At 44.1% G+C, this 19,175-nt stretch overlaps 1 protein-coding gene across 3 annotated transcripts; it reads right to left on the reverse strand.

Annotated features, from left to right (window-relative positions):
- Positions 1 to 4,300: 4,300 nt before the first annotated feature.
- On the reverse strand, positions 4,301 to 14,188 carry LOC119300735 (dystrophia myotonica WD repeat-containing protein-like). Of its 3 annotated transcripts, none has more exons than XM_037577638.1 (12): positions 13,895 to 14,188; positions 12,530 to 12,844; positions 12,346 to 12,454; positions 12,171 to 12,273; positions 11,279 to 11,366; positions 11,114 to 11,197; positions 9,966 to 10,062; positions 9,769 to 9,856; positions 9,177 to 9,282; positions 8,990 to 9,082; positions 6,663 to 6,738; positions 4,736 to 4,924 (listed from the first exon to the last, which is right to left on the reverse strand). In XM_037577638.1, exons 1-12 carry the CDS (start codon positions 14,081 to 14,083, stop codon positions 4,887 to 4,889), a joined length of 1,386 nt encoding a protein of 461 aa, XP_037433535.1. In that variant the 5' UTR covers positions 14,084 to 14,188; the 3' UTR covers positions 4,736 to 4,886. The 3 variants fall into 3 exon arrangements, with proteins under 3 accessions (XP_037433533.1, XP_037433535.1, XP_037433534.1); XM_037577637.1 differs by having other exon boundaries at positions 6,663 to 6,741; XM_037577636.1 differs by lacking the exon at positions 6,663 to 6,738 and having other exon boundaries at positions 4,301 to 4,924.
- Between the last annotated feature and the right edge of the window lie 4,987 nt (positions 14,189 to 19,175).

Genomic DNA, 19,175 nt, shown 5'->3' on the forward strand with positions numbered 1-19,175 from the left:
TGGATCTTGCGTGTGCGTAGGAATTGTTTTGAAATTGTTGCGTTCCCCAACAAAATACGCCTCACCGCGATGGAGAGAAGTAACTAACAGGTTTCTTAATGCAAACCCGGCCGGACCACAGGTGGGGCGAGGGTTACAGGATCGATATGCTCGAGGGTGGCTGGCGAGAAAACGAAGACGGCGAGGCGCGAGCAGCCACGTGTTGGGAACGACAGTGGAGGTAGGCTTGACGTCGAAGAGCGGGCACCCGGTCGGGGTGAGCATGTCGGCGCCGGAGAGGGTTCTGTTGTGGATCTAGGGGAGGGGGAGCTGGTGATGGAGATTGGGTTGACTAGTTGAGTGAAACACGGGCGGGCGGTGGGGGCTGTTGGCGGCCTAGGTGAAAAGGGTGAAAAATATCCCCGGTCGCCGTGTGGAAAGGCCTATGCAAACGGTTGCCTCTAAGCGCTCGTGTGCACAAAGAGAATAATTTCGTTTGAAATGAAGACGTACTAATTTTGAAATGAAGACATGAGTTCATCGTTTCACCTCTAATTTTTCCCACGTTAAGCAATCACCATTATACCACGGGTTTGATTTGTTGGCGCATTTCAGGTCTCGCGTGCTATATTTAAGACATTTTTTGGCATTCACCGTGCATTTTGGCATATAAATCAAATCCTAGCCGGACTGCATTTGCTGTCGAAACGGATGAGGATTGTCATTCGATTTGGGAGCATCCAACGGTGCAGACGAACGATCCGTGGGGTTTGGATTCTGTCCAATCAGAACGCACGACTCAGATCACGCGCACAGCAAGGGGGCATCGGCCATGGTTTGGTAGGCACATGGCTTTCGTGAGTGAACCGTGTGCTATTTGAAAACATTTACATGAACTAATAGCACATTTTCGTTTGAATGAAAATAAGAGTTCATCATTTCGCCTCCAAATTGTTTTCCACGGTAAGAAATCACCATTGTACCCTATGGTTCGATTTTCTCATGCATTTGAGGTATCGTTTGCTATATTTGAGTCATGGGTGCTAGCTAGCAAGATCATTTGTGTGTCGCTTTGGGAGTTTTCATTCATTGTTCGAGAAACGGGAAAAAATCAAACAGTTCGGCCGCAGGGTGCGGCCAGAGGCGTAAGCCTTGTTAGTATTCTAATTACAGGAAATGCATATAGAGTCCGGAAATAACGAAAATTGGTGTCACCGTGGCGTGCTCTCAGGATCCCATGAAATTTTTTTGGTAAAGATGGCACAAGTTTTGATACTCACACCTTTCAAATCGAAGCATCTCACAAGAAGGATCATAGTTTCCAAAAGGAGACGCGGCACTTCAGACTCCAATCGTCAGTGACTACATCGTTCCGCCTCAAATTGTTTCACGGTAAACAATCATGTATATACCCTAGGTTTGATTTTCTGGCCCATTTCAGGTCTCGTTGCTATATTTAAGTGATTTTTTTGCACTTACCTTGCATTTAGTGCATATAAATTCAAAACCGTTATACAACTACATCTGGGTGTTAGTTAGCAAAGAAGGTGTACAAATCATTTGTGTGTCGCTTTGCGACTTTTCATCCATTGTCCGAGAAACGGGGAGAAGTTTCAAACATTTCGGTCGCGAGGTGCGGCCACCGGCGTAGGCCTAGTTGGTATTTTAATTACAGGGAATTCAGATGGAGTCCAGACATCATCAAAATCGGTGTGTGCCTGTGGCGTGCTCTCACGACCTCGGGGGAAAAAATTGGTAAAGTTTGGCACAAGTTTTGATGATCACCCCTTCCAAACCGGAGCATCTCACACGAAGGACCATGGTTTCCAAAAGGAGACGTGTCAATTCAAACTCCAGTGGTCGGTGACTTCATCGTTTGGCCTCATAAAAAATTTCACGATACGCAATCACCATTATACCATGGGTTTGATTTTCTAACGCATTTCAAGTATCGTTTGCTATATTTAAGACGTTTTTTGAATTTAACATGCAATTTGTGGATATAAATAAAATCACAACCGTAAATGCATGTGTTGTCCAAAGGGATGAGGATCGTCATTCGATCAAGAAGAATCCAACGGTGCAGACGTACGATTCGTGGGGTTTGGGTTCTGGCCAATCAGAACGCATGACTCAGATCACGCGCGTGGCAGGGGGGCATCGGCCAGGGTTTAGTGGACACACGGCTTTCGTAAGTGAACCATGTACTATTTGAAAACATTTACATTAACTAGCAGCATATTTTCGTTTGAATGAAAACATGAGTTCATCGTTTCGCCTCCAAATTTTTTTTCCACGGTAAGAAATCACGATTGTACCCTATGGTTCGATTTTCTGGTGCATTTTACCAGGTGGCAGGCCTAGCTAGCAATCTCAAACTTTGAATATGCAAAAAAAAAGATCTCGTTTGCTATATTTGAATCGTTTTTTGCATATATATATATAGTGTTACTATTCATCATCCAGGGTGCAGAATAAGTTATTCTTCATCCGAGGTAATCTTACGATCGCTTCATAAATAAATTACGTTTGGAATACAAATAGTTACATTCATATTGATTCACTACATAAAATTTGGTATAAGAAAATAAAAAAATAGATTATAAGACCAAAAATACCGCATTTTTATGTATGTTTTTATGTTCGTAACTTTACAATAACATAAAATATTTTTTACGGCGAGTATATATTTTCTTACGTTCTCTTTTTACGTATGAAATATGACAAAATTTACGAAACCTAAAAATACGGTGCATTGACGTCAAAATAGAGAGGGGGTGAAGAATAACTATTCCTCACCCAGGGTGACGAATAGCGCGACCCTATATATATATAGGAAAATGGTTGTGTACTCCTGGGAGTACGTACTCTCGCTCCTCATATACCACATAGATGAATCTTTTATAGCTTATTATTATTTTTAATATACTTCATTAATAATTACTAGATACACTAAAATGGATTTCATGAAAAAAATTCATGTGTGCCTCATATTTTCAAAGGTTTACGTATATACTGATTTGTTTGTACGTGAAAAGGGTATATTGCAAAAAGTAGGTCGTAAATGATATTTTTTTCAACAAAACTTGTATTGAGGTATCTTAGAATATTTAATGAAGTATATTGAAAATGATAAGGGGTATAATCAATGCATATACGAGGTATATTGAAGATGGGAGTACATACTCCCAAGAGTACAGAAAATGAGTCATATATATATATATATATATATATATATATATATATATATATATATATATATATATATAGTCGCAACTACACGTGGGTGTTAGCAAGATCATTTCCGTGTCGCTTTGCGAGTTTTCATTCATTGTCCGAGAAACGGGAAAAACTTCAAATAGTTCGGCCGCAGGGTGCGGCCAGAGGCGTAGGCTTTGTTGGTACTCCCTCCGTTTCTTTTTACTGTTGGTATATTTTAATTTTAGGAAATGCATAGAGTCTAAAAAATAACGAAAATCATTGTGTCACTGTGGCGTGCTCTCACGATCGAATGAAATAAAATTGATAAAGTTTTGCATAAGTTTTGGTGCTCGCACCTTCCATACCGGAGATCTCACAAGGATCATAATACATGACTGGTAGGCGTAACCTATTTTGCCCCCAACCCTAACCTAACATTTCCAGAATCTGGAAAGGGGTTATATCCATAATTCAAGCTTTAAAATCTGGGTATAGGTGGAAAGGTGGGAGGGCGGCTTTTAGGGACTTGATTTGCATGTAAAATCGCATAGACCATGTGGGGGCTGCAAATGAAGAGGGCACGACGTGGGACGAATGTCGAATGAAAAGGGGAACAATACGGTTTTTTTTTAGACAAGGAAGATAGGAGGAGAAGGAAGAAGAGAAGAGAGGAGATTCATTGTTGCAAGACAGAACGAAAGATAAATATATGCAGACTAACTACTGTACGATAAATTGTTTGTTCGGAATAGCTGGCTTTTGTGTCTTTTCTTTGCATGTTTTCCATCCATATTCAAGTACTTGTATATAAGTTTGTTTCGTATCGTGAGCTGCAGACTATACAGCTGGTAACATTGCTTCTGTAGTCTGAACAGTCCATACTAATCTACTAGTTCCTCAATAATTTTATCGGCTGACACACGTACAGTCCCGCAAAGTATCTATATTTGCTCACACAATCTACAGCACATTCAACGACTAAACAGAATTACGATGTGGAGTTGATGCAAGAACCGGAGAAGTGAGAGAGCAATTTACAACTAGGGGAAATCTAGAAATGCTAAAACAACACGAGGCAAAGATTGTCATCCCATCCATCACATGTTAGCACATTGGGCAATACAAAACAGAAAGCAAACTTGTATTAGCTATCTTGGAGTATATGTATCTGTACAGAGGCATGTTCCATTATTGTTTTGTACCACTAACTAGCCTTGCTGTAATCAAGGAACATCTACAAATATGTGCCTTCATCACCAGCAGCCTCCTTTGAGAGCCCGTCTCATCAATCATGGTGTTAGTAAGAAACTCACGGCTATGTCAAGCCAAGCGATGAAGGTTGCTTGAAGCTAGAGCCACTTGCTTTACTGAAGGATGCGATTGCCCTATCCTTGGAGACAGTATTGCCTAAAGCCTACTCGGAAGAATTTGACTGTTGATTGTTTTCACTGTGGCCAGGTCTGGCCCATATTTTGATTAGTCCCTCGCGGCAAATGGTGACGATTGATTCAGTGCTGAACACCACACCAGACAGGGGATCCGCATGTACTCGGTGGGCGACAAGAGGTGAAAGCTTTGGCACGTGCCGCATTCTAGGAGAAGGTTGAAGAATACCTGTTGGAGGGCATGCACTGTCCCAGTGTGCAGGACTCCCACTGCTAAATGTTGGCGAACCACCTGAAGGATGACGTAGTGGGACAACAATCTCATCCATTGCCAAATCCCACAGAAGCAATTGGGTATCCTAAGAGTATGCCAGAGTGGTAATCGATATCAGTAGTCAACCGTATTGGAGAAAGCAAACTGTAAAAACACTTGCCAATTTATCTGATAGCTATGACTATATTCATATAATAAGCTAAGACATGATAAGTTGATAACAGATCACCAAGTTCTGACAAAAATCAATCTGATCTTCTAAAAATATGATGAGGTAAAATGACACTCAGTAGTTAAGTTCATCAACATGCATCGAAAATATTGGTGAAATCACACTAAGAAAAAAGCAGCATGAGCAGCATAATTACTGGAGAAATTTGCATATTTATTGCATAAGTAGTGTGATCAGTTCAATGCCCTGCAATAAGCATAAGACTGAACAGCAAGGAACATTCCAACAGTTCATTAACTGAAGATCTCCCAGTAATTAAGGCACTGTTCGGCAACCCTCCACTCCCCCACTGCGGAGCGGAGCGCGTGGAGCGCCATTCTAGCCGCTCCTCAGATTATGGCTGCATGCCACTCCGCTCCGGAGCGGAGTTGGGGAGTGGGAGGGAATCCGAACGGGGCCTAAGTAAGCATGGAAGAAATTGAGAGGTTAAGTATTTTAAGGTACTCCCAGATTTCACTCTTATTTGTACTAAGAAGTTACAAGATCAGACAGGCATACATCGGTATATCTCTACTGCTTAAAAAAGACGCAAGGCTCTGTCTCCCATCTTACGTCATCCGACTCCCCACGCCCCACGTCGTCCGTACTGCCCCTACAACCTGTTTTTTCCTACGTCCGTACTCCCTCTCCCGTCGGTTTTCTTAATCCCCTGACATCACACAGCATAGTAACACAAAACCATCTTTGATCGAAGCGAAACCCTAACCCTAGCATTATGGAGGCCCCTCCACCGCTGCTCGATAGCAGGAAATGAGTGCCTTTCATAATTGCTTCATCATCTCTACGGTGTTGACGTTTGTACTGCTGCTATTCGCACTTGAAATAAACCTGCTTTCATTTGGTTTGTGATTTGTGACAACTTGTTGTGCTCCGGTGCTCGGTTTGAAAATTGTTTTTGGAATGATTCCTCTGAATAGACTGCTTATGTTTGAATTTATACATGTATACCTAACTTCGATAAAAACAGGATCTACTATTCTCATATGTGATTAAATACCACATGTCAGAAATTTGAAGATGCAACTCCGGGAAGAGATTGACATGCATGTGGCATTGACAGATGCCATCGCACATAATGCAGAGCTGATACTTAAATCTACCATAAAGCTAAGCTACCAATAAGGTGAGCAGCAGCATGCTTGACATGTACAATATTAATTTGTTGGTTCTTGTCGTGCCACAAGATTATGTTTGTTCAGACTATGTGTAAATTAACATGTCCTTGAGCTATTTCACAGCTTTCAATTAACTTGTGTGGTCTACTATATTTTACAGCAGCAGAATTTCTTTTACTGTGTGAACAGAGTGTAATTGTCCAAAAGATGTATATTTTATTTATTTTTGTCTCTCACCCAGTTTCAGTATCGGTCCTCTCAACCTGACAAAGTTTTTTTTTGGATATGGTACTTGAGAATAGTTATTATGGTGCAGCGGAGTTAGCACTTGCTCACCAATGACTCTTCCTCATAGAGTTTTGCCGAACTAGAGTTAGTATATGCATTCTTCGGCTAGAGAAAACAATGGCTTTCATTGGTAGATCGGGTTTATACATATGCATTTCTGATATACTGTGGAGATATTACTTTCTCACCGGGGCTACAGATATCCTTTGAGAAAGATACCACGTGCACATACTGGATGTTGTCATGGTACAAGCCGCCTCTATCCTGCTAAAAGAATTTGACGTGGTAGCCTGCATCAGTTTTTGAATGATTTTGTAGAAGTTTGCTAAAAGATAAAGCAGGTGCAACACTTCATTTGTCGCAACATGGTAAAATATCGCAAGCATTCTGGATAACTCTTAAATTCATCTATATGAGCAACTCCTGAGTGTTAGTTAAACAATGTTGAAAATCGTAATATTATTCCATAGCAAAGCACAAGTTCACATAAGCGGGTTCATATGTCGGACATTCCCTTTTGAATATTTTTCAGTTACAATGAAAGCCAAGTGACATACTTTAGAGGTAATATTTCCTCTACATCGCCATCATCCATAATTTTGATTATCCCATCCATGTTGTGGAAGTGTTGCCAACATGATTCTAACTATGCATGTGCTTAGGCATCTCTAGCAGACCCCCTAAAGGTCATATTTGAGGAGAAAAAATGTCATTTAGGGGATTATTAAGGGGTATCTAGCAGATCCCCTAAACCAAAATTTCCTCAAATATGACTCTTCCTCACCTAAAACTGCCCCCCATCTGCTCAAATTTAGTCAAGCAGATGTGATTCTCAGCAAAAATAAGCGAGCTGCAGGCCTCCCGTCTGACCACGCCGCCGACGGCGGCCATCCGCCACCCTGGTAATCGGGAAAATGAAACCTCCACCGCCCCCGCACCTCCGGCGACCCTCATCGGCGACGAGAAATTCGCGAATCCCTTCAGACCTGTCATCTACATCGTCCTCCTGCCGCCGCTTCTGGATCCCATGCGTCACCGGAGACGTTCATCGTCGCACAACAGGATTCCAACTCAAGACAAGCAGTGTCAAGACGAGTAGGACGAGGCAAGCAGAAGCGTGGCCACATCTCAATTAAAGCGCCAACATGGGAGTAGAGCCAGAGCTCGTCGACCGCACTGTCGTCCTCACAGGGCCACGGCACCCGAATGCTCCAGCTGGCGGGTGCCTTCGTCGTGTGCAGCGTCACGGCCACCGTCACCACTGACCAGCTCTTGCACGCCGGATCCAGTCGCAACGACACGGGCTCCCCTCCTTCCGTCCCACTCGGCCTAGTGCGCGCAACTCCGCCTCACCGGCTACGACAGCATCACAGTGAGCTCTGAAGTCCCAAGGCTCCATGTCCTACGTGTTGGCGTAGGAGGATTTGGTGCTATTTGTTAAGCGACACGGCAATGTCGGCCCCCAAATCCAAGGCGAACGCCGACCGGGAGCCCATGCGACACAGCAACGTCGCTAGTGTAATGTTCCTGCCACTGCCGTTGCAGCGCATCCATCTCCGCGGGTGCATTTTGACTCGTGGCCCCTGTGATCTGTTTCATCGAGCTGAGCGCGTACTTGATGTACAGGGGGTGCAGAACAACATGGCGGCGTACGTGATGTTCGCTTGCAGAGAGATGAACTGGATTCAGTCCATGCTCTACTTCTACGGCTATACCTGCTTCTGGTTAATCCTCTTTGCTACAGATTTGATGAATTGTGTATGTGGATGTGTGGTGTATGTGTTTGATGAATTGTGTGAACCAAATACACATACAAGGGGAAAAGTTATAGGAGATCAGCTAGTTGAGAAACAGTGATTTCCCTAAAAGAAATAGGAAAATGGGATTAGGGGAAGATTTGACACTTTTAGGATAGGGAGTCTGCTCGAGATGCCCTTACCATGTCATTGTACTTTCTCATACCTATGATTTGTGCATGTATCTAAAAGAAGTTTGAACATATGATTCATGTCTATCTCTACAGGGAGTCTGGACAGAGGTGTCAAGCTTCGATCGAGAAGGCGCAGAGGTAATTTAACCGGTGGAGGAAGGAGTGATTTAACATTAAAAAGGTCAACAGTGGCGGTGGAAGAAGTGATTTAATGTTTAAAAAGTTAAGAATACTCCCTGATGTTCCCTAAAGGTATATGTTAGACACGATTAGTGTTAAACAACTACTCCCTCCGTCCCATAATATAAGAGCGTTTTTTACACTACAGTAGTGTCGAAAACGCTCTTATACTGAGGGACGGAGGGAGTAGATTATGCTTGCCACCTATAACAAAAAAGTCAACAATGCTCCCTGATGTTCCCTAAAGATATATGATACACAATTAGTGTTAAACAACTAGAATATGCTTGCCCCCATTGCAAAGTACGGGCAATTACCTAGTCTTATTAAAGATGAGCAGTACATATTTTCATGGATATGCCATAAATGTTCAAGCTATAATACAAATGAATCAACTTCAGATACCTGACCAACAGAACCAAAACGATACACCGCATTTTCTCCCGTTCCATCAGCATTTGGTGGGGACCAATATGGATCAAAAGCAACTCCACTAACCTGTTTACAAAAAAATTACCCATGTTGTCAAATACAACTTCTGAAAGCAAACGTCAAGACATTGAAAAAGCCTCAAGGGAAATTCAATTAATACCCAAGAATTATGCCCTTCACCCCATGCAACAGTCTTCCTGTCGTCCATGCTCCATACCTGCACAAGATCATCTTCACCACCTGTCAATAGATATTTGCCATCCGAGCTGTAAAAGCAGACCACAGTCAAACTAGGTCAGAAACTGGGCCATACTCATTTCTTCATCATTCTCGACTGATCCACCCAGATAAATACTCATAATTGACAAACCCATAGAAATGTGAGAACAAATAGAAGATAAGAATCAGAGATCAGAGAACCCATAAGATGGTAGAGAGACGCTTCAATGCATAGCTCATGGCGTACACAATAGAGCCATATACTAGCATTATTAGATATCATCAAGGAAACTACAACAATTTTGGATGCTAGTCAGCCCAGGCAGGTTTTAGAGTTTGAACTTTGAAGTACTTTAAACTAAGGGTAATAAATAGAAAAACATTCCACACAAACATCAGCATACAAAATAGAGTATACTGCATAAGTATGGCTAAGAAATTACTTGCAGAGCAGCCAACCATAAAACTAACTGCGAGAAAACATGGCAAACACATACAGAAGACATCAAATCATTCAAATGTAATAAAGGTACCTCCAGGTGCAACACAAGAGAGCGCCATAATAACTTTTGCCACCAAATATTAGCTGTTCCTTTGAAAAGTCAAACACTCTCAAATAACCTACATATATGGTTCATCGATATTAGTTAAGCCTGAAATGTAGGATGGTGGAATTTCTGAGCAGTAAAAACTTCTCCAGTGTGGGTCTATTCTAGGATAAAGGAAGTACCATCTCGCCCAACCGTCGCCAAGTATGCCCCATCTGGAGAGAAGGAAATTGCATTGATTGAACCATGACAAACATGCCACCTGGCAATTGGGTTACTCTGTAATGTTTTTAAGATAAGAGCAGCAATTTAGTGTATAGGGATCTGCCGTCCCAATATGCATAGACCCATAAAATCCATAATAAAATGGTCAAACAAACACATTAAAAATTACAGAAGCGCATGATTGACTGCTAGTTCGACTGATTACAAATTAAAATTCTACACATTCACATAATCTTTTGCCTACTACATCCATAAACTTTGTGAGTTTCTTGGAACATTATTTCGTACACTTTCTCTATTCTGGATGTAGGATCTCCTGGGCACCACCTAATTTTCCTTAAAATATATTCAACGATAATTATTGTCCCAGATTCTGTACGTAGAAACAAACCCAATGGCTTGATGTAAACTCATGTACCAAATGTTATGAGAGAAGCATTTGCAGGATACCAATAATCATAGGTTAACGAAACTACCGCCCAGATCCCAATATTCACTGTACAATTTATATGGTCAGCTTACTGGTATGATAGTACCTTTTGCAAACGTATGCCAGTAGAGTTTTAATCACAACAGTAAATTCTAGTCTAGAAATAAAAATCGTAACACTGTTTGCAGGTGGAGACTAGCAAGGGAACACTGCATAGGTTGGAGCCAGCTGGGAGATTACCATTTTCTATTACTCACCCAAACTCTTAAATGCAAGCATAAAGAAAAACGTCCACTTCTGAGGAACTAATTTATGTCTGCTGTGTGTACATAAGCATGCATGGGAAATCAGAATGTTAGAAGCCATTTTAAATGGTGAGCTCTCTTAAACGGTTCAGATTGATTTTTTTTCTGAATAATGGTGAATTTATACTGATAGTACCACTGTTTAGCCATTTACATTTCTATGCATAAGAAAAGGAACAATAATGCTCATTGCATCAAGATACATTTAACGTTAAGAATGGACTAAAGTGACAAGCTGTAGGGTATGTAACAGATCACCAGGCCACAGTTTCATGCCCACAGAGAGGGCAAAATGCACTTCTATAATAAATTAACTAATTGAACAAAAAATAATGTGGTTTAAGGAACTAATACTGAATGCCTAAAATACCTTACTCGACTTTGCATGTGAAACCATCAATTGAGCTGGATCCCTTATAGCTGGAAATGTACACTCCGTGTTTCCATCTCTGCACTGAATGTAAAGAATATACATCAGTTCAAACATCAACGCAAACATTTATAAATGCCAAATTCCATGATCATCATTGCTCACTTTATCATACACATACAAATTTCCATCAGAGTGGCTAACAACAAACATGCCTTCACACTCCGGAACCCATGCAACAGAAGTGCAACGGCTGCAAACAATAGTACTGAGAAGTCAACAGGAGAGTTAACTAAAATAATGAAGGGATAAGCATCTGTAAGAACCAATATGCAAGCGGCACTCAGCTTATATTGCAGCCATGCAGACTAAAGTCAGAAGCCCCCCAGGGCGCCCAACCCCATCAAAATAATGCATTAAATCTCTGATTTTAAGAGAAATATCGAGAGCAGCCAGTACAAATTTTACTTCCCCTTATCTACTTCTACAAACCATACGGATTCATAGGTGTGCAAGTATATGCCATGAGACACCAGATGATGAACACACAAGGAAATCAGGTCCTTTTGTCTCCACAATATGATGAGTTAATACAAGGCAATACCTGATAGAACAGAAAGACAATTGCCTTACCATAGATTGGTGGAGTCAAATATTTGCTCAACCATTGATTGTTTCAACGTCCCAAACAAAGTCTATCGTGTTTTAAATTCTTTATTAAATGCTTCTGGAGTCCTTGTGAGGGAATGTGAAGGAAGATAACTTTTGTAACTCCTGATTTTTTTTCTTGTCTATCTGATACTTAAAAAGTGATGTGACTAAATTGGGGAAAATGATGGGTTCTCGAGTAATATATCAGAGTGCTGTATTTGTATCTATGCATACTTGATGGAATCTTGTAGAGTATGTTAAATCACAAGATGGTGAAATAAACAAGCAAACAACAACATTATTAATAGGCAACACTGATTCAAATCAGAAAATGCAAACAACCTCCAAATATCATATATGACATGCACATGGATAGCATGAATGAATAATGAAAATTAAAACATGCCTGCTGATGCTCATTCCATCTTTATCACCCCTATTATAATGTTGGGCTGCAACAGGCTTCCTTCCAGGTTCTTGTAGCTGTTGCCTCAGCGACATTGAATAAACTGCATAATCGACATACCATAAACACATTCCATTTTGAAGCGGAAAAACAAGCTAACAAATACTGCACTAACCATCCCCTGATCCCATCCCAATGATTAAGTCATGCCCCTCCTTGGCCTCCGAGTCAAATGCGTGGCACAATGGGTTAGAATTGCTAAAATGGATGGACTTTAGCGGATCCTAGTGAAATTAATCAGCTGATCAGAACCAACAGTACAACTGCATTTAGCATGCGTCAAATAAAGGACTGCAGACCTTGTTTTGGGAATTAAGGTCACTGATGAATAGTGTATCCGCAGAATTGTAGATGATGTATGCACCCTTGCCATCGTAGTTTGCTACAGCTTGAGATCCTCCAAGGCTTGTAGATGTACCAAAGGTTCCTCCCACGCGGCTGCTTCCAGACACAGCACGACTGACACCATTACCCCCAATGAAGCTAAGTGCCCGGCTACCATTCCCAGTGCCCAGCAGCCTTGCTGCCGCCGATCGCATCCCACTGCTGGAGCTTGGTGTTGATGGTGTGGAGCCTTGGCCAGTCGACCTCTCCTTCAGGTATGCCACTGTCAACTGCCACAATCAACAAAACAAACTTACTATTTTTTTAAGAGGAAACAAACTTACTACAAAACAAGAATCCGGAAGACCAGGACCAGACAACAGGCTAACCAGTTCGGCCAATCAAAGCCTAAGCTGTTACTACAAAATGACAGAGATGAGAAGTAATAGCAATAATTACTATAAAGCCGTTCAAAAAACAATTAACTACAAAAGTGAGAAGACAACCAGAATTATTCAATACCAGTACTGGAATAAATAGTTAGCAGCAACCTACAATAAAACTAAGGCTGGTCATAGTGGGGAGTAACTTTATACTAGTGTCATGCATAACACTAATCTATGTTACTACATTCATTAGTGCAAAGTATCATAGTAGTAGTATGGCTTCATGTATTAACGTGTAGACTAATTTTCTCTTGGGAAGCGTTAAGAGTGGTAGTACCATCTCCGTTCCTCATTTAATACTATGCCATGTCACTAATCACTAATATGACTAGTTGGCATTGCATGAGTATGCATGTTACTACCTATGTTACTCCCACGATGAAGTCTAAGGCTAGTCATAGTGGGGAGTAACTTAGATTATGTTACTACCTCCATAGTGGGTGGTGTCATCCGTGCGATAACATAGAGCTTCATTTATTACTTTGTATAGTTATCTTACATTGGGAACCGCTATGTGATGGTAACATATTATGTTACTCCATTTGCATCTCTCCTCATCTTGCCACTTCATATTTTTTGCCTGTGTGACATGCATGTTATTACTTGTGTTACTCCCACTATGAACAGCTAATAGAGATTCCAACGTATCAAGGAAGCGCTCATGATAAGATCACTAGCTACAAGCCAACAGCACAAGAAACTGTGTAATGAAAATCTAACACCAATCGAAATCCTAGCAGTGTAGTATAAAATAACGCTATCAAATTTCATTTAAATACCACGCCCGAGCCACTCGAAATCCCAACAACGATACAAGACAACCCAATTCACCATGCAGAATTCCAACCTAGATCCCCCTAGTTGGCGCCAGAACCGCGACGGCGTCCACGGTACCTGCGAGACGGTCTTCCCGCCGTGGTTGTAGTGAAGGACAGCGGTGGAGTGAGCTTTCTCGTACTGCAGCTTGTACCTCCCCTCGGGCGTCTTGAAGTAGGTCTTGAGCCCGGCCGCCGTCGCCGCCGCGGCGCTGCCGCCACCAGCCCCCGCCGCCGATGAAGACGACGAATACGACGTCGCCGCCATGCTCTCGCACCGCTACCGTCCCCTAACTCTCCCTCGCGATCGCCTCCCGCTGCCCCGCAGTGCTTGCAACTCCCACAGGAGACGACAAGCGGTGGCTCGATTTGGGAGAAGAGACGAAGGCGAAAGAAAAGAGACAAACATATATAAAAAATATAGAGAAAAGGAAATAGCCTCCGTTCGGCCCAGGGCTAAAGTTTACGGGCCGTGCCGTGCCGGCCCGCGTGCCTCTCTGCCTGGCTATTTATTTTTCTGGCAGAGGCACGGCACTACAGGTAAATGAGCCGTGTCATGCCGGCCCGCGTGCCTCTGCCAGGCCCAGGCATGGCACTACTGTAAATGGGCCGGCCCGCAGTTTTGGCCCGTGTGGCAGGATGCTTGTAGGCCTTATAGACTGGTTTTCGTCCATTTTTATCTGTTGGACTGTTTTTGGGGACATCACTAGAGTTACTAAGCTCCCTAGAGCTCTCTAGTTGATTGAGGCTGTAAAAATCACGTGGGGCCAACTTGTCATTCGGTGTGAGAAGTAGACTTACCGCCTTGGCCAAAATATGATTTACGTGTGTCTTGTGTATGGCCCGTTGAGGTAAATGTGTCACATATTGGACCGATAGGGATATCTGCATCTCTCGCAATCTCACCTCTCTTCCTTCTGTCATGCACGATGGATTCTTGGTTGTCGCACGATAACTCCGGTCTCCGCCTCCTGCCACCGCCAGCATATACTCCTTCATGTGTGCCGCTCCGATCCCTGCTGCCGCTCTAGGCCCCAGTTCGATGCTCCTCCTCTGCAGCCTTCGCCTCCTCCTCCCAAATCTGGATATATGCACCGACCAGCAGTGGATCTCGGGGAGGGGCATAGGTGTCGGTTCCGACGCGAGCAAGGTCGAGGCGGGGATGGCAGCGACGGAAGACATGTCGGGTACGCCCAAGTTGGTGTGGCGGGCGGGGCGACGGTGCTCTAGTCCGACGCGGACGAGCTCGATGCTTGTACGGCAGCAGCTAAGCGCGGGTCGAGCGCGGCTGGCGCAAGCGATCCCTGATAGGGATGGCATTGGATCGCGATGGGGTTGGTCATCTGCGGATCACTGAGGTTCTTTACTACTGGTTAGACTTTTGATACACTTCTCAACTTTACTTCCACATGTTATTGGTAATTTAGATCCTACCTTAAAGAGAACAAATTTGAATGAAATGATCACACTATGAACTGATTTCTAATTGGCAGCTTGCTTGGTGCTCTAATCCACAATTACCATTATTCCAAATAGTCATCCATTTTGAGCCTATGAATTGGTTCAGCCGCCTAATGCCTTGGTGGGTTACTATGGCCAGTTTATAAGCGAAGTTGGCTAGAAGAGAGGGCTCACTTGCGGAAGGTTATTAGTAACCTATAAGGAGAATATTACAATGAGACTGGAAACGACGCGGTGGATTGGTGTTTATAGTGCTCTTGTTGCCTATTAACTGGAGGTCTCGGTATGGTGAATTTATCTTCCTGATAGTGATAAAGAGTAAATGTAATTTTCCATTGTCTTGCTATTAATGTTCAGGTATGTTTCACTACAATATTGCAGATGATAAGTGCAACATATTGTGCAAAGGAATGAAGATAGTTTATTTGTAAGTTCAGTTTGCTTTTACTTGCCGGTTTACGAAATTTCTCTTTACTTCTTTACAGTGTGACAAATTAGTTTAGACCATCCATACTGTACATAATATATCTTTATTTATTTGTTGATGATTAACAACATTTCTTTACCAATCAGGCATGCTCGATGGTATCTAGATTATCATTGGCAATGTATTTTTCTTCTATTTGTTACATTTATTATCTCTTCCTTGTGTTGTGTTAGGAATCCCAGGAAATGCAGCCTACTGGTGCATTGGGGCTTTGTTTATCGCCAGTGGCCTCACCTGTAACAGAGTTGATCGCTGGATCGGCTGCTTTTGGAACCTGTGCCCGGGCAAACGTGGCGCCGTATCTCTCTACATTGCAGAAAGGGGAAAGGTTAGTGGTGCAGCCGGCGCATGTGCGGTTAGGGCGGCGGCTGGCGTGTCACCGTCTGGCTGAGCATGTCTGCGCGGAGTGCTCGCAGACCCTCTGAACTCTCATGCTTATATGACTCGGGACGAGGGAGGCGAGGCAGGGACGCTGTGACGCCCCCGATTCAATCGTACACTAATCATGCACGCAAATGTGTACGATCAAGATCAGGTACTCACGGGAAGATATCACAACACAACTCTACAAATAAAGTAAGTCATACAAGCATCATAATACAAGCCAGGGGCCTCGAGGGCTCGAATACAAGTGCTCGATCATAGACGAGTCAGCGGAAGCAACAATATCTGAGTACAGACATAAGTTAAACAAGTTGCCTTAAGAAGGCTAGCACAAACTGGGGTACAGATCGAAAGAGGCGCAGGCCTCCTGCCTGGGATCCTCCTAACTACTCTTGGTCGTCGTCAGCGGGCTGCACGTAGTAATAGGCACCTCCGGTGTAGTAGGGGGTCGTCGTCGACGGTGACGTCTGGCTCCTGGACTCCAGCTTCTGGTTGCGACAACCAGAAAGAAAGGAAAGGGGGAAAAGGGGGGAGAAAGCAACCGTGAGTACTCATCCAAAGTACTCGCAAGCAAGGAACTACACTACATATGCATGGGTATATGTGTAAGGAGGCCATATCAGTGGACTGAACTGCAGAATGCCAGAATAAGAGGGGGATAGCTAGTCCTGTCGAAGACTACGCTTCTGGCAGCCTCCGCCTTGCAGCATGTAGGAGAGAGTAGATTGAAGTCCTCCAAGTAGCATCTTCAAGTAGCATCTCCAAGCAGCATCTCCAAGTAGCATCGCATAGCATAACCCTACCCGGCGATCCTCTCCTCGCATCCCTGAGAGAGAGCGACCACCGGTTGTATCTGGCACTTGGAAGGGTGTGTTTTATTAAGTATCCGGTTCTAGTTGTCATAAGGTCAAGGTACAACTCCAAGTCGTCCTGTTACCGAAGATCACGGCTATTCGAATAGATTAACTTCCCTGCAGGGGTGCACCACATAACCCAACACGCTCGATCTCATTTGGCCGGACACACTTTCCTGGGTCATGCCCGGCCTCGGAAGATCAACACGTCGCAGCCCCACCTAGGCAAAACAGAGAGGCCAGCACGCCGGTCTAAACCTAAGCGCGCAGGGGTCTGGGCCCATCGCCCTGAGCACACCTGCACGTTGCGTGGGCGGCCGAAAGCAGACCTAGCCTAGTGGCGTTCCAGTCCAATTCGGTGCGCGCCGCTCCGTCGCTGACGTCTGAAGTGCTTCGGCTGATACCACGACGTCGGGATACCCATAACTACTCCCACGTAGATGGTTAGTGCGTATAGGCTCGTAGCCGACTCAGATCAAATACCAAGATCTCGTTAAGCGTGTTAAGTAACCGCGAACGCCGAACAGGGCCAGGCCCACCTGTCTCCTAGGTGGTCTCAACCTGCCCTGTCGCTCCGCCACAAACTAACAGTCGAGGGCCGTCGGGAACCCAGGCCCACCACTACCTGGATGGAGCCACCTGTCCTTTCAGCCCCCTCGTCAGAATCACTTGCGGGTACTCAATGAGCTGACCCGACTTTAGTCACCATCTGTATAGTATGTATGAATGTATAGTATATACCCGTGATCACCTCCCAAGTGATCACGGCCCGATAGTATAGCAAGGCAAACTGACAAGAATATAGGGCCAATGATGATAAACTAGCATCCTATACTAAGCATTTAGGATTGCAGGTAAGGTATCAACAGATGTAGCGACAATGTCAGGCTATGCATCAGAATAGGGTTAACGAAAGCAGTAACATGCTACACTACTCTAATGCAAGCAGTATAGAGGAGAATAGGCGATATCTGGTGATCAAGGGGGGGGCTTGCCTGGTTGCTCTGGCAAGAAGGAGGGGTCATCAACTCCGTAGTCGAACTGGTCAGCAGCAGCGTCGGTCTCGTAGTCTACCGGAGAGAAGAGGGGGAAGAAATAATGAATACAGAGCAAACAAAGCACCACAAAATATATCAAGGCAATACGCGGTGTTCAGTGTGCCCTAACGCGGTAGTAGGTGATACCGGTGAAGGGGGGGAAAACATCCGGGAAAGTATTCCCGGTGTTTCGTGTTTTCGGGCAGAGGAGCCGGAGGGGGAAAGTTGCGGGTTCGATAGGTTAGGGGGGTGTGGCGGACGAACGGACTGCGTATCCGGATTCGTCTCGTCGTTCTGAGCAACTTTCATGTAGAAAGTATTTTCATCCGAGTTACGGATTAAAAGATATGATTTTCTAAAGATTTAAATCATTTTTTGATTTTAATTAATTATTTAAATTAACATTATCCGGAATAGTGCTTGCTGACGTCAGCATGGCGTCAGCAGTTGACTTGGTCAACCTGACAGGTGGGTCCCGCTCGTCGTACTCTGATTTAGTTAACTAACAATTAATTATGTTAATTAGTGATTAGGTTAATTTAATTATAATTAATTAACTTAATTAATTCCTTAATTAATTAATTAATTTAATTATTATTGTTTATTTAATTATTTTTCTATATTTTTTTTATTCTTTTTTTCTTTCTTTTTTTATTATTAAAACATTCTGGGGGCTGGGCCCCACATGTCTGTGACCCAGGGAAGGCCTACCGGGCACCGCTTAGCGGGCGCGGGTGCAGGACGCGGCCCGAGCGGGCGTTCCTAGCAGGGCGCCGAAGCAGGGGGGTCCGGTGGCCATGGGGAGGCAATGGCCGGACCAGGGTGCACTGGCCGTGGCCGGTGGAGAGGCGGCCGCAATGAGGAACGAGGGGCAAGGGGCAGCAGCCGGTGGACGGGGGCGTGCGCGCTCGGGCGGGAGGGCGTCGCGGCGGTGCGGTGAGGTGGGGCGCGGGCACACGCGCGAAGGAAGGGGGAGCACGGCCGGAGGCGGGGACCGAACCGGGCGACGGCGTCGAGCAGGCTATTGTGGGGCCGCAGTCGACGGCGTTGGCCGGCGAGCAGCAGCAGCGTTGCGGTGCGCGGTCAGTTCCAGCGACGGAAGCAGAGGGGAAAGGAAGAGGGGCTCACAGTGAGCCT

The sequence above is a fragment of the Triticum dicoccoides genome, chromosome 5A (assembly GCF_002162155.2).
Source record: "Triticum dicoccoides isolate Atlit2015 ecotype Zavitan chromosome 5A, WEW_v2.0, whole genome shotgun sequence".
Taxonomy (NCBI): Eukaryota; Viridiplantae; Streptophyta; class Magnoliopsida; order Poales; family Poaceae; genus Triticum; species Triticum dicoccoides.